Source organism: Ochotona princeps, chromosome 10 (assembly GCF_030435755.1).
Source record: "Ochotona princeps isolate mOchPri1 chromosome 10, mOchPri1.hap1, whole genome shotgun sequence".
Classification (NCBI taxonomy): Eukaryota; Metazoa; Chordata; class Mammalia; order Lagomorpha; family Ochotonidae; genus Ochotona; species Ochotona princeps.
Window position 1 is genome coordinate 12519449 of NC_080841.1, and position 12965 is coordinate 12532413.

General features: G+C 47.9%; 2 protein-coding genes across 3 annotated transcripts in view; one reads left to right on the forward strand and one right to left on the reverse strand.

Moving 5' to 3' along the window:
- The window catches only part of DDX59 (DEAD-box helicase 59), an 83565-nt gene extending 73966 nt beyond the window's left edge, over positions 1-9599 (reverse strand). The window contains exon 1 of the mRNA XM_058668979.1: positions 9420-9599. The gene's annotated coding sequence lies outside the window, so the exon portion shown is untranslated. The remainder of the gene's footprint in view (positions 1-9419) is intronic.
- A 1014-nt stretch (positions 9600-10613) lies between these two features.
- CAMSAP2 (calmodulin regulated spectrin associated protein family member 2) overlaps positions 10614-12965 on the forward strand; it is a 101749-nt gene continuing 99397 nt past the window's right edge. For both annotated transcript variants that reach the window (XM_058668982.1, XM_058668983.1), the window contains exon 1: positions 10614-10802. In XM_058668982.1, coding sequence (XP_058524965.1) covers positions 10664-10802 — 139 coding nt within the window. In that variant the 5' untranslated portion in view covers positions 10614-10663. The remainder of the gene's footprint in view (positions 10803-12965) is intronic.

The window sequence follows — 12965 nt, forward strand, 5'->3', positions numbered from 1 at the left end:
TCGAGGACAGCCCAAAGCCTTGGGTTCCTGCACCCGCGTGGGAGACCTGGAGGAGGTTCCAGGTTCCTGGCTTCGGATAGGCGGAGCACAGGCCGTTGTGGCTCATTTGGGGAGTGAATCATCGGATGGAAGATCTTCCTCTCTGTTTCTCCTCCTCTCCATATATCCGCCTTTCCGATAAAAACAATAAAAATCTTTAAAAAAACGAACGGAAGGATCTATTTTTAAAAGATTTATCTATTTGAAAGGCAGAGAGAATCTCATCCACGATGGTATTTTCCTGGTCTCTCATGTGGGTAGCAGGAGGTCCAAGCCCTTGGGGCCATTTGCTGCTGCCCCAGGCCCATCAGCAGGGAGCTGGCTGGCAGGTGGAGCAGCTGGGACTGGAACCCACACTGGGTGGCCTGATGCAGCCGCAGCTTTACTCCATAGATGTCGTGGAAGACTCCTAAAGCTCTCTGCATGTGCTGAACCTTTTATTCCTTTTTCTTTCGTGTATTTTTTGAATTAAACAAATGGATGTGGATTGCTTCTAGCATTAGAACACATTAAAAAAAAATTTAAAATATAACACACGGAGTTCCTGCCTAGAGCAGGGCCATGCGGCTTGCACCGCTGCGACATCTCAGAGCCATGTCCCCTCCTAGAGGCCCACTTCTGGTCACCTCCAGCTGCCCGGGGCTCACGGGCCAAGGATGTCAGGGCGACGTTGGCTATAGAACCCGGCAAGTTTCATGTGTGAAATCGCCAGAGATACAGAATCGTTCTGTTCCCCTGTTCCTGTTTTTCAAGAATTCTCAGAATTTTAGATTCCCCATAGTTGACCAAAATACGAGGCTGCAGTGAAGTGGCCTCGCAGCTCCTTCTTGCCCAGGGCTGGGGACAAACTGAGGAAAGATAGCAGTTTCCGGAAGGCGTAGATCCTCTTCCAGCTCAGCACCTTCTCAGGTGAAGATGTGCGTCGGGGCCTCCGCGCCCGCTCCACAAGGAGACCTGACACAGTTCAGGAGTGGACGAGACCTAAGTCGCCCAGACTCCCCCACTTCAAGAACAGGCCCAAAGTGCTGACAGAGAAGGTGGCTGTGACACTTTCGGTGGGAGCAAACAAACAGGAAGCAACATGTTGACTCAGCGAAGCGGTTCAGACTCCAGGGCACTGGTGTGGACTGGGAGGCCTTCCGTGTCCTGGAGGGCAAAGCCGCTGGCCCGGCCGGGAGCTTACTCCAGTGAGCCAGGCTGCCACAGCAGCTGGCACGGCCAGCTAGGGAGGCCTGGGTACTGTTAAGGGCCTGAAGGAGCATGGTGAACTGCTGCCTACACTGAGGAGAAAAGAACATGTAATTATAGTGGAGCAGTCCATGACTTAGTCCTCAGCAATGGGAACTCGGAATAGGAAAACGCTTCTCCGGTTATGCTTTGTGTATTTTTTCGGGTGTGCTGAATAAATGTGTTTTTTTCCACCCCAAAATATAATGCAACAAACAACTTTCAACTGTAAAAATTAACATGAAAATACACTCAACAGTAACTAAAATATTTTTTTTTACACATTTTCCCTTTTCCTGATGGAGGAAAAAAAACTTAAAAAAATTAGAAAAACTGGTTAAGACATGGAACAGGCTATATCCACTACCACCTCCTGTCCAGTACCCCCCCAGCTCCATCTCTCATTCTTATGTTACCTAAGACAGTTAGCCAGACTAGCTACATGACTTGGGGAAGGTAATAACTGTAGAGTTGAAATCAAAATGGAGTAAACACGGCTCATTGCTAACTGCAATTCTTTTCGCTTTTGTAACTTCTGCCTTGCTTGCTTGGCTAAGAAACTGTGTGAGCTTGCAGTCCTAATGGTCAACGTGACCTTTAGTGCCAATGGCTTCAATTCCCATAAATCAAGGCCCCAGCCTTATTAACCCATAGATAATTCAAGATCGGGGTCTGCTTGTCACAGGTGGTGCCAAGGTTGGAGTGCAGACCTGGAGAGCAGGTAGGGGATGGCAAGCCAAGGTAAGCTGTTGTAAATTGTGACCCCTCTTGAAGCCGTGTCAAACTGCCCCTATAAAAACTGTCATTGCACTGCTCGGGGCGGCACTCCGGTAAGGGGTGTTGGTCCCGGCTGGCCGGTCAGTTGGTCAGTCGGTTGCTTTGCCTCTCACTTATGATAAAATTTTGTTGTGACCATCACTGGTGAATGTAACATTCTGTTTTAGTGGTCAAGTGGATGCAACAATAACATACAGCAATAAGTGGCTTGAATCACTGTCTTTCATTGTGAAAGACCACCTCAGGAGTTAGTGCCAAGGTATGTAATTTAAGCACCTGTGGTGCCAGCATCCAACATGGGTGTTGGTTTGACTCCAGCCGCTCCACTTCTGATCCAGCTCTCTGCTAATGTGTCAGAGGAAGTGGGAAAAGATGACCCAAGTCCTTGGGTCCCTGCACCCAAGTGAGAGATCTCAAAGAGGCTCGAGGCCCAGGTCTAGCCATTGCAGACGCTGTGGCCATTTCTGAGATTGAAGCTGTCAATCTGTCTTTCAAATAAAAAGAAATAAATCTTAAAAAAAAAAAAAGCCTGTCTCAGTACTTTTTTAACCTACTAAGCTCGTCTGTTGCTTTTCTTTTTTGTACAATCCCAGCTTTCACTTTGAATAACCTAAAAGCAAATTATATCTCACATGGCAAAATAATAACATTCAGAGTTCTCTACATTCCACAAAAAATATCATTTTGGACACCGCAAGCTTTTGCCTTTTCAAATTCTCAACATCAAGCTATAATTTTCCTTTTCTAGTTTTATCTAGAACCTTTAAATTAACAACAAAGGAACTCAACAGGAAGTTACATTTCTCTGATCTAGAAAATGAGGAGGGACATGGGGAAACAGAGGAGAAAACTGAATCAGAAGAAGGAAGCCTGTGCCTGTTTGCATTAATCAGCCATTTATTTACATTTATTTGGCATCCTAAGGAAACCAAACACTCGAAAGAAGGACTGCATGTTTTCCCAGCTGTCCATCAGTCAAAATGAAAGGAACAAAATGACTATTACCTAGGACCCACTGAATTTTCAACAGCTGTTTCCAAAAAAGAGTACATCAAAGTTTAAGTAGCTCTCCTAACTAAAGCCTGAAAAGAAGATTCAACTTATATTTTCAGACACAGGAAAAAAGGAAATGACAGTCTCAAATCATGACTTGGCCAAACATCAACAAATCGGAAACCATGACAATAACTGTTTCCATGGCTATTAGGATAAACAAAAATAATAGAAATTTGCTTGGCTTTTCTGAATGTTGTTAGCAGTTACTTTTATTTCAGAAGCTAATCAGGGCTAAGCCACTATGTTTAGTCAGAGTAATGGGCTCTAGACTTTGGGATTTCATAAAGCAACCAAGTTTCTCCAAATGAATGAATTAATCAGATAGGAGTGAGAACAAGGTTATTAGAGTTTTCATTTCACCAAGTAAGGATTTACAGAAGCTCAACCATTGTGTATATTCACTATAATTTCTTAAAAGACATCTTAATAGAAAAAAAATCATAGGAAGCAAATATCATAATGAAAAAGTCCCTTAGAGGAGAAAATCTAGTTTTATGGAAACAAATGAATACATTTCTTAAGATAAATTATAATAAAATATAATAAACTGGTGTTTGGGAACCACTGAGGGTCACTCAGCATAGGATTAAAGAAATATATTTCCCAGGTTCAATTTGTATGTGAACTACTGAACTTAAATTTATCTCTTTCCTGGTCTTAGAATATGTGTAAATGTGTATTTCTCCTAACCTGCTTATTCACTAATTCTTCTATGCATTCAACAAATACTTCATGTGGTTTATTATATACTACATATAACTGTGATTATGAAGCAGAACAAAAGATGGTCTCTTTAGGGAACTGAGGAAGAATTAAAATTTAAAACATGCCATAGGGGCCGGTACGGTAGCCTAGCAGCTCAAGTCCTTGCCTTGCACGTGCTGGGATACCACATGGGCATCATTTCGTGTCCCAGCTGCTCCTCTTTGCTTCCAGTTCCCTGTTTGTGGCCTGGGAAAGCAGTTGAGGATGGCCCAAAGCCTTGGAACCCTGCACTTGTGTGGGAGACCCAGAAGAGGCTCCTGGCTTTGGATCAGCTTAGCTCTGGCTGTTGTGGCCACTTAGGGAGTGAACAAACAGATGGAAGATCTTCCTCTCCATCTCTCTGTAAATCTGACTTTCTAAGAAAAATAAATAGATCTTTAAAAAACCCAAAACCACAAAAAAATTCCATAAAGGAGCCCAAGGGTAGGAGAGGGGAAGCGTTCTGGAAGACATGTCTCTGAAGGTGGATACTGAACGAGAAGACTTTAATATTTCATGTTGGGCATTATAGAGAATATAAGGTTAGTCAAACCAATTAGTCTTGAAAAGTACTAGACATCTTTATGAGTCTGAAGTTAGTTTAATATGATACACTGGGTATAAGAAGGAACAGCGTCAGGTGTGTAGTCTGAAGTCATTCAAATTTTAGGACTCTGTTTATTTGTTGAATTTTCAAAGTTCAGGTTTAGAAATATGAAGTTGTCGGGCCCGGCGGCATGGCCTAGCGGCTAAAGTCCTCGCCTTGAAAGCCCTGGGATCCCATATGGGCGCCAGTTCTAGTCCCGGCAGCTCCACTTCCCATCCAGCTCCCTGCTTGTGGCCTGGGAAAGCAGTCGAGGACGGCCCAAGGCTTTGGGACCCTGCACCCATGTGGGAGACCTGGAAGAGGTTCCTGGTTCCCGGCTTCGGATCGGCGCACACCAGCCCGTTGCGGCTCACTTGGGGAGTGAATCATCGGATGGAAGATCTTCTTCTCTGTCTCTCCTCCTCTCTGTATATCCGGCTTTCCAATAACAATAAAATCTTTAAAAAAAAAAAAAAAGAAATATGAAGTTGTCTACCTGTAAATTCAAAAGAACTGAATGGGAGTAAATGAGAGAAAGAAGAGAAATTCAAAGAAATGGGGAAAAAATTAGATTGGTTTGAAGGAGTAAGATAGTGGGGGCTCAAAAATGATGTTTTTTTCCTCAAGATTTATTTATTTTTATTTGAGAGGCAGAATTACAGAGAGAAAAGAAGAGACAGAGATCTTTCATCCACTGGTTCACTTCCCAAATGGCCACATTGGCCAGAGCTGGGCTAGTCTGAAGTCAAGAGCCAAACGCTTTTTCTGGGTCTCCCATGTGAGTGCAGGGACCTAAGGACTTAGGTCATCCTCCATTGCTTTTCAAGGCCACTAGCAGCAAGCTGGACAGGAAATGGCGCAGCTGGGAATTCTGGCACTGCAGGCAGAGGCTTAGCTTGATGCACCACAACACTCGCCCCAAGAATGACTCATTTTAAGCAGGGTAGACTAGAAGCCAAATGAGGGAAATCTGGTTGTCTTTTGGAGCACGTGGGATTTGTGATCCCAGAACTGTGAGTGAAGATAACCAGCAGGCATTAAGGAGATGAGAAACAGATTAGGAAACTGCCTGCCAGGAAGACAGCAGGAGGAGTGGGTGGGGAAGGGGAGGCACAAAGACTCCATCTCTAGGTGAGCAAACCAAAGATTTCAGAAGGCACTAGAGGAGAGATTTGCCAAGTGAGCGCCAAGTGCCTGCCTGAGGCCACAGAGCCTGTGAGAAAAGATTGTTTTCAGAACAAAGGGGCAATCAGGAGTCACCTCATGCCACAGAAGCCAAAGGGCTGACAGTACCTGGAGTGAGCTGTGGGGAGGAGTGTCCAGTGGTGGCTTATGTGAGAGCAGCTGACAGTGTAGCAGCACAGGCTACACTGAGAGGAAAATGAAAACAAACAAAACGATACATTATATTTTGAATTAGTAAAGATGCACATGAATCAAAAGTTGCTAAATAGCTAAAGTTAAAAAATGGGTCTCTTAATTTTACTCCTTAGGTTGTTTTTAAGATTTGTTTATTCAAAAGTTAAAGTTGGGGGAAGAGAGCGGGGAAGAGAAAGAGAGAGATCTTTCATCTACTGGTTCACTCCCCACATGGCCGTTTACAGCCACAGCTGGGACAACTAAAGCCAGGAGCCTGGACTCCATCTGTGTCTCCTACATGGGTGCAGGGATCCAAACATTTGAGCCATCCTCCACTGCTTTCCCAGGCACATTAGCAGGGAGCTGGATTAGAAACAGAGCAGCTGGGACTCAAACCAATACCCATATGGGATGCCACTGAAGCAGATGGTGGCTTAACCCACTACTATAGCACTGGTCCCACCCTCTGGTTTCTTCTATGTCCTTCTGGGATTTTTCACGATACTCCATGAATCTACATGCTCCTGCTTTAGAGATGAAATCCTGAATGACAGGTATCTGGCTGACGTGACCTTTAGTTGTTTTTCTGGCCAAGTCTATCGATGTCGTCTTCTATCCAAGACTTTTAGCACTTGAGATACTTAGAAGTTGTCTGGCTTCCCACTTCCGCCCCCCGCCCCGCCCTGCCCTGCCCCCGCCAGTTTTTCAGCAGTGGAAATCTTAGAGCAGAGAAGGCATATTTGTTCTCCACAATCACATAGAAGAAAGGAAGAATCCTGACCCAGGGGTTTGATTCCTGCCCCTTGTTCTTTCTGGTACCTCCCAACCTTTACCTGCCTTCAGTGGTATTAAAAAATGGCAGACATTTTGCTCATTATTGGAGCCTAAGGCAAACTAGTTTAATAGGAAAATTAAAAAAAGGAACTTGTCTTAGGGATCTGGGAAAAATCTCAGTGCCATTCCTGGGAACCCAGGGGCTGGGTTTCTCTGTTGGGCAATGACACTGACTCAGTGTTTCAGTCATTCCAGCCACACACTTGGCATTGTACCACACAGGTCTCATTGGAATTGCTGTGAGGCTTGATGAGGTAATCCTTATAAAAACCTCTGAGTTACGGGGATGAGAGTTACCACTGTGCCCAGAGATGACAGAGGGTCAGACACACAACAGACTTTTCTGCCACACATTGGTTAGGGAGCTGCTGGGACACTTCGGCTAACTTGACCTCTTACTGTTGTCAGTTAGCTAAAGCACTATTCCCCCTCACTTCCTCAACCTGGTGGACTCAAAGTTTTCTTTCTCTAGTTCCTTGACATTCAAAGCAACATAAGTCCTTTGCCCTTTGCTGGTCCAATGTACCTAGTGAGAATATTAACAGGGCTGTAGTGATTTGAGTAGGTCATAGACACAGAACAGGGCCTGGCCCCTACAAGTCCTCCATATTTGCTGCTGTTGGGCAACCAACTGAAAGGCTACGCATACAGACTTTGTATTTAAATAAGCAAGATGAGGACTTAAGGTGGGGCTCACTGGTTTAGAATTTCTTTGCATTTGAGGGGATACAGTGAAGAGGTCTACAGAGGAAGTGTCAGGGTTTCTACCTACAGAGAAACAATGCAACAAAGAAGGGGAGCTGGGCTGTGCAGACCATAGGATCCCCAAGTTTTCTCCCTGTGCATGAGAAGTGGCCGCCTGGTTGGGACACCCAGGCAGACAGGATCACAGGCCTTGTTTTTGTCTCCCACAAACTTTGACGCCTTAAAGAGGCTGGGGAGAACATTCCTTCCTGGCAGTGATATCCCACAGAGGCCTCCGTTGGAAAAGGATCATTCTGAAGCTGTCCCCAAGAGCACTCCCACAGCGACTGTCTCCCTGAAAAGGAATCCCTCTTTTGTGCTCAGGTGTTTACCGAGGACCCCGAGGCATTTCCCAGCCTCACAGAGACTAAAAGCTGCACATTGGTGGTTATGTTCTCCATCCTCCTTTCTTGAACCTGCTCCTTCCCAGTCAGTCACAGGAACACCATCCTCCCTAAGGCACCGCCACCCAAAAGAAGTTGGGCAATGGTCCTTACCTCTGTCCCCTTCTCTTCCTCATCTTGTTTATTTAGGTTGAAATCTCTTTCACTGACATTCAACAAGCACTTAGCTAGCACACATTGTGCTAGGGCATGGGCATATAAAGGTGATTAGGCAAGGGAACCTGGACGTGGCTCACAGATTCTTAGTAGCTCTTCCACCTCTCTAGGTCACAGGTTTCTCCGAATTTGCTTTGTGTGCTCAAGAATCCAGCTGAGGTTGTACTTGACCACACCACGCGCAGCAGAGTTCTGCACGTGTGTTCTCTGCACTCTCTCTTACGGCACTTACCATTTTGCTGATATGTTTATTAAGGTGCGGACATGTCAGCCTCCACACTCCATTGAGGGAGCAGGCCCAGGGGAAGGTGCTGGAAGACAGGAGCCAGATTTGTGATGGAACTGGAAGCCAGACTTGGGTGAGTCAGTCATGAGACCCTGGCCCTGTCACTTAAACCCCAGAATCCTCAGCCCTGCAGCTAGAACCAGCAGATTAGAACGATTCCTATTTGGTAGAGTGTATATGCAAATTATCATATGAATATGCTTTGTGGACTCTTCCTTAAGCTAATCTTACTATTCCTGTGTGATCTAGCAAGCAGCGCTGCCCATGAGGAAAACACTATTAATTACAGAAAAAAAAAATATCATCCCAACCACATTGCAGCATGTCATTGTCACATACGTTCTTTCTCTGTCCCACACGGTTAGCAAGGCCTTTATCTGCCCTACCAGGTTCAGGGAGGGGTTAATCAGAATCGGAGCCTGCGGGTGGAAATGCCCTTCTAGAGATCAGAGAATAGAAGCAAACTAGCGCTTGCCAGCCTAAGTGTGACAGTGCCACATTTCAAGCTTGGTTCTGCCTTTCCTGGCAGACAGGGGGTTTGGGGCCATTGAACTTTTCTCTGAGCTTCTGTTTTCTCATCTATAAAATGAATACAGGGCTTTCTGATTAAAATTACAAAGACATAAAAAACTAGAAAATGTGCTAAAATGAGCTATTAGGAATTAGCACATGAAATCAGTTCATTGTTAACAATGGTTAGTTATCCTTGGACCCCCAACACTGAGCAAATAGAGACCTGCCATCCATTATGTCATCAATGACTGATCAGTAATGACTGCCATTGGGGGTGGGATGGGAGGGGAGAGTGCCCTGGGAGCACCAGCGACCCCACCAGCATAATAGCCCTGACTGGGAAGTCTTCAGCAGCTGTCAGGGAGGGCTTCCTGGAAGAGGTGCCTTCCTGTGAGGTAGTTCACACCAGGTGGACAGCAGGGCACAAGCCACGGGAGTTCGAGTTCAGTGGGGATTATGCAGACCAGATTGACAAAGCCACAAAACCTTGTGGACGCCGGGTCACGAAGAGTGTGAGTTTACTTTGCAAAATATTTTTTCCCCCTTGAGGCAATGGGTCGGTCGTTCCAGGATTGAAGTTTAAGTGGAAGGCATGCAGTTTAAAAAGGATTTTGGGTGTCAAGAAACGAGCATCGGCTCGGAGAGCCACTGATCCCGTCCCAGATAAGCCCGTGTGTGACTCAAATCTCCTCACCTCTCCATAATTTCGTGGGTCGACCAGAGAAGACCCCCCACCACGCCTCAGGGTCACTGCGAGGGCTCCACAGGACTGCGTGCAGGTCCAGGTCGCAGCAGAGTGTGAGCCACACCACAGGCACTGACAACAGCCACCGCGTCGTTACAACAGGAAACCCTCGGCCAGCCTTCCCCCTCGTTCCTCCCTCCCTTCCCTTTCCTCTTCCAACGCGAAGACTCGGGCGCTGTCCACCCGAGCGCCGCTCCCGCCGCTTGCTTGAAACGCAGCCACTCACAAGCCCCGGCGCCAGCCAGAACGAGGCCGCGCATGCTCAGTGCGCCCCGGCGGCGGGGCGGCTCGCGGCGGCGACAGCGGGCGGGGCCGGGACGCGCCAGGGCGCATGCGCAGTGGTCGCTTCTGCTCTTTCCAGCCAGTGCCGCAGCCGGAAAACCGCAGCGCGGCGGCGGCGGGCGGCTGAGGGGGAGCGGCTGGGCGGCCGACGCGCGGAGGGGGAAAATATTACAAGGACGTAACAGATAAGGCAGGAGCTGAGGGCTGGGGATTTGCGGCGTCTCACGGGCCTCCGCCTTGGCCGTCAGCAGGGAGGAAGAGCCGGGAGGCGGCGCAGCGGCGGCGACGGAGGGCAGCGCTGAGGAGGCGACGGGCCGCGGGCGGCCTGGGAGCCGCAGTGATTTTTTTTCTTTTTCTTTTTTTTTTTTTTTTTGACGTTTTCCTCGGCCTCGTCTCCCGCGGGCCGCGGCCGGGTTGCGCCGGGAGGGCCTTCCTCGGTCCCCGCGCGGCCTGAGGGCTCGCTCCGTTCCGAGGTCAGGGAAGAGGGAGGCCAGGGCTTGCGGGCACGGCGATGGCGGGGACATTTCCCACAACGTGATTGTTAAGGACTCTCCCCCCCTCCCAGACACACACAGCTCCCCTCCCTGAAAATTCCGGGCCCATCCAAGCCTGCACCCTCCCCCAAGCCCGTGTGACTCGACGGAGACAAAGGGGAGGCGGCCTCGCTCACACACGCGCGCTCGCGGGGCGTGGGGCTCGGACGGACGGACGGCCGCGGCGCCGCCACATTCCTATGCCGGGGAGCGGCGGCGGCTCCCGCGGGCGGCGGCAGGCTCGCGAGCGGCGGCGGCGGCGGCCGGGCGGCCTCGCCCCGGCCCCGATGGTCTGAGCGCCCCGATCCCTGCGGCGGCGCGGCCACACCATGTGAAAGGTGGGAGCCGGGACAGCCCGAGGAGCCGCGGCCGGCAAAGATGGGGGATGCTGCAGACTCCCGGGAGCTGAGGAAGACGTTCATTGTTCCAGCCATCAAGCCCTTTGACCACTATGATTTCTCCAGGGCCAAAATCGCCTGCAATCTGGCCTGGCTGGTGGCCAAAGCCTATGGGACAGGTCAGTGTGGGCTTCCCTCTTCCTCCTCAGCATGTGCACAACCTGATTTTTTGTTCCCGATCCGCGGTGTTGCCCCCCAGCCTGCCCCCCCATGCATGTCTTCTCGAACAGGTTCAGGGAGATGATTGGAAGCAATGGAGAAAGGGAGGGCAGGTTGGGTCGACATTTGCTTGACTGATCAGGTGGGCTCCGGCCCGATTCCTTTTGTCGGGCAGCCCGAGGGTGTTTCGCGAGAGCTATCGTGCTTTTACGTAGAGTGATTTTTCAGTCGTGGCATTTTTCTCGTGCTACCCCCGTTTCCCCCTCGCTCTGAACTGTGACTATACCACGGAGAAATCTGAGTGGGCTCCTTCAGCGGGCATGGATTTTGACATTTGCAGCGATGGCCGCTGTTCCGGCTTGGCCGGCACTGGAAGCTGGCCTGTTGCTGAAATCCCTGGGCGTTCTGGAAGCCTGTGTTGGGCCGCCCTAGCAGTTCGGGGGCTGACTAAAGCGGTGCTGGGTTTGGTGACCGCGGGCACTGTTTCGGTGGGATCACAGGCTTCTTGCTTTCCCCCCCATGTATGTTATCATCAGAAAGGAAGAGAAATAACTCCCTGCCTTGGGCATTTCTTTTTAGGGGAAGGGGGCTGTCGCCACACACCTTTTATAGTGCAGTGGTGTGTCAACACTCCCTGCGATGCCCAGGCCTACAGAAAAAACAGGACCGGGCCGCTGCACTGAGACCTTAGCCTGAGGAGCCCGTGTTCCGGAATGGGGAGAAAATGTAGAGCTGCTTCCCTGCGAAGATGCCCCTGTAATTTAGCCTGGTAACTTCGAAGACTCATTTTGTAAGAGTTGTGTTCAGCACTGAATGGATATTGGATGCAGAAACTCTTTGTTGAGAAGCTTTAGCATTTGCAACTTTCCTTCACATGTTGCTTTACATATTTATGGAAGACTGCTGACATCCAATGTGTGTGGCTAAATTATTTAGTTCAGTTTTGCTGCTTCATACACAGATGAATGTTTTCAGTGCTGGCCACATGTTAAGTACTAGATGAATTTCAGTGCTTGGAAAATGAGTTGAATTATTTTTGGGGGAAAATTTCACACAGATGTGATTTTTGTTTAATTTTGAATTCTCAGATTGAACTGGCATCAGACAAAATATAGTAAGTCCTTTTGAAAAAAACAAATTGTAAATGCTTTTTTGGAGCTAAGTGTCCAGAAAAACATGGGAGGAAGCACTTTGGTTTTTTTCCTTTTGATTTTCTGACACCAGTGATACAACCAGTGAGAACAATAGATGTATTTTGGTTTTAACTTGAGCCATATACTGAAGCTAATCTCTCTCTGGAAGGTAAATGAAGGGCATTTAAGTAATCTTAAAAAAAAAGAGAGAGATGGAAATTTATATAGTAACCTACGTGAGAAGTAACATTACAAAATAGAAGGCACAGAGAAATTTTCTTTTTTCCATTTAAAACTGAGAGGACACCTAGAGTACACATGTCAAAATTCTGCTGGCTTGCATAAAGACAGCCAGCCAGAAAATGGCCTACTTTCTGGATGTGTGTCAGGGAAGTTGCTAGCTTCAGGACCACTGGACGAGGTACATTAAACACATTTGAAGGAGAAAGGAAGTGAAAGGGGCGTAGTGTCAGTGGAATCTGTCATTGGCCAGGCACTCTGCTAGATGCTTCGTGTTGTTGTATGCTTGGGGTTCACAGCAACTGGGATAGGTAGCGTGCTTCCCATTTTAAAAAACACGCCAACCAGCGCTCAGAGGTGTTACAGCTTCCTGCTGTCAGATTGCTGGGAAGAGGCGGAGAGGTGTCCATTAGAGAGCAGACCTAAGGAGTAAGGTGTGAGGTGAGGGGGCACATACTTGTTAGATTTGTTACTTCATTCATTCCTCAGGAACTGTACAAATGAGGGGACACACAGATTAGTTTTCACAAGAGTAAACCTCTGGCCTCTGGGGCTTCTTCCTGCCAGCTTGTTTTCAGACTCTTTTACTGTGTCATTCTGCACAGTACTTTCCATCTGCAAGTGTGGAAAATGTGCCTGCAATGTGCATTAAAATCTTTTTGGCACATAATGCTTTAATACTTACTGAAGCCTTTTTTTTTGTAAGAGAGATTTTTAAAAATTTATTTGGGGAGGGGGTGCAGTGTCATA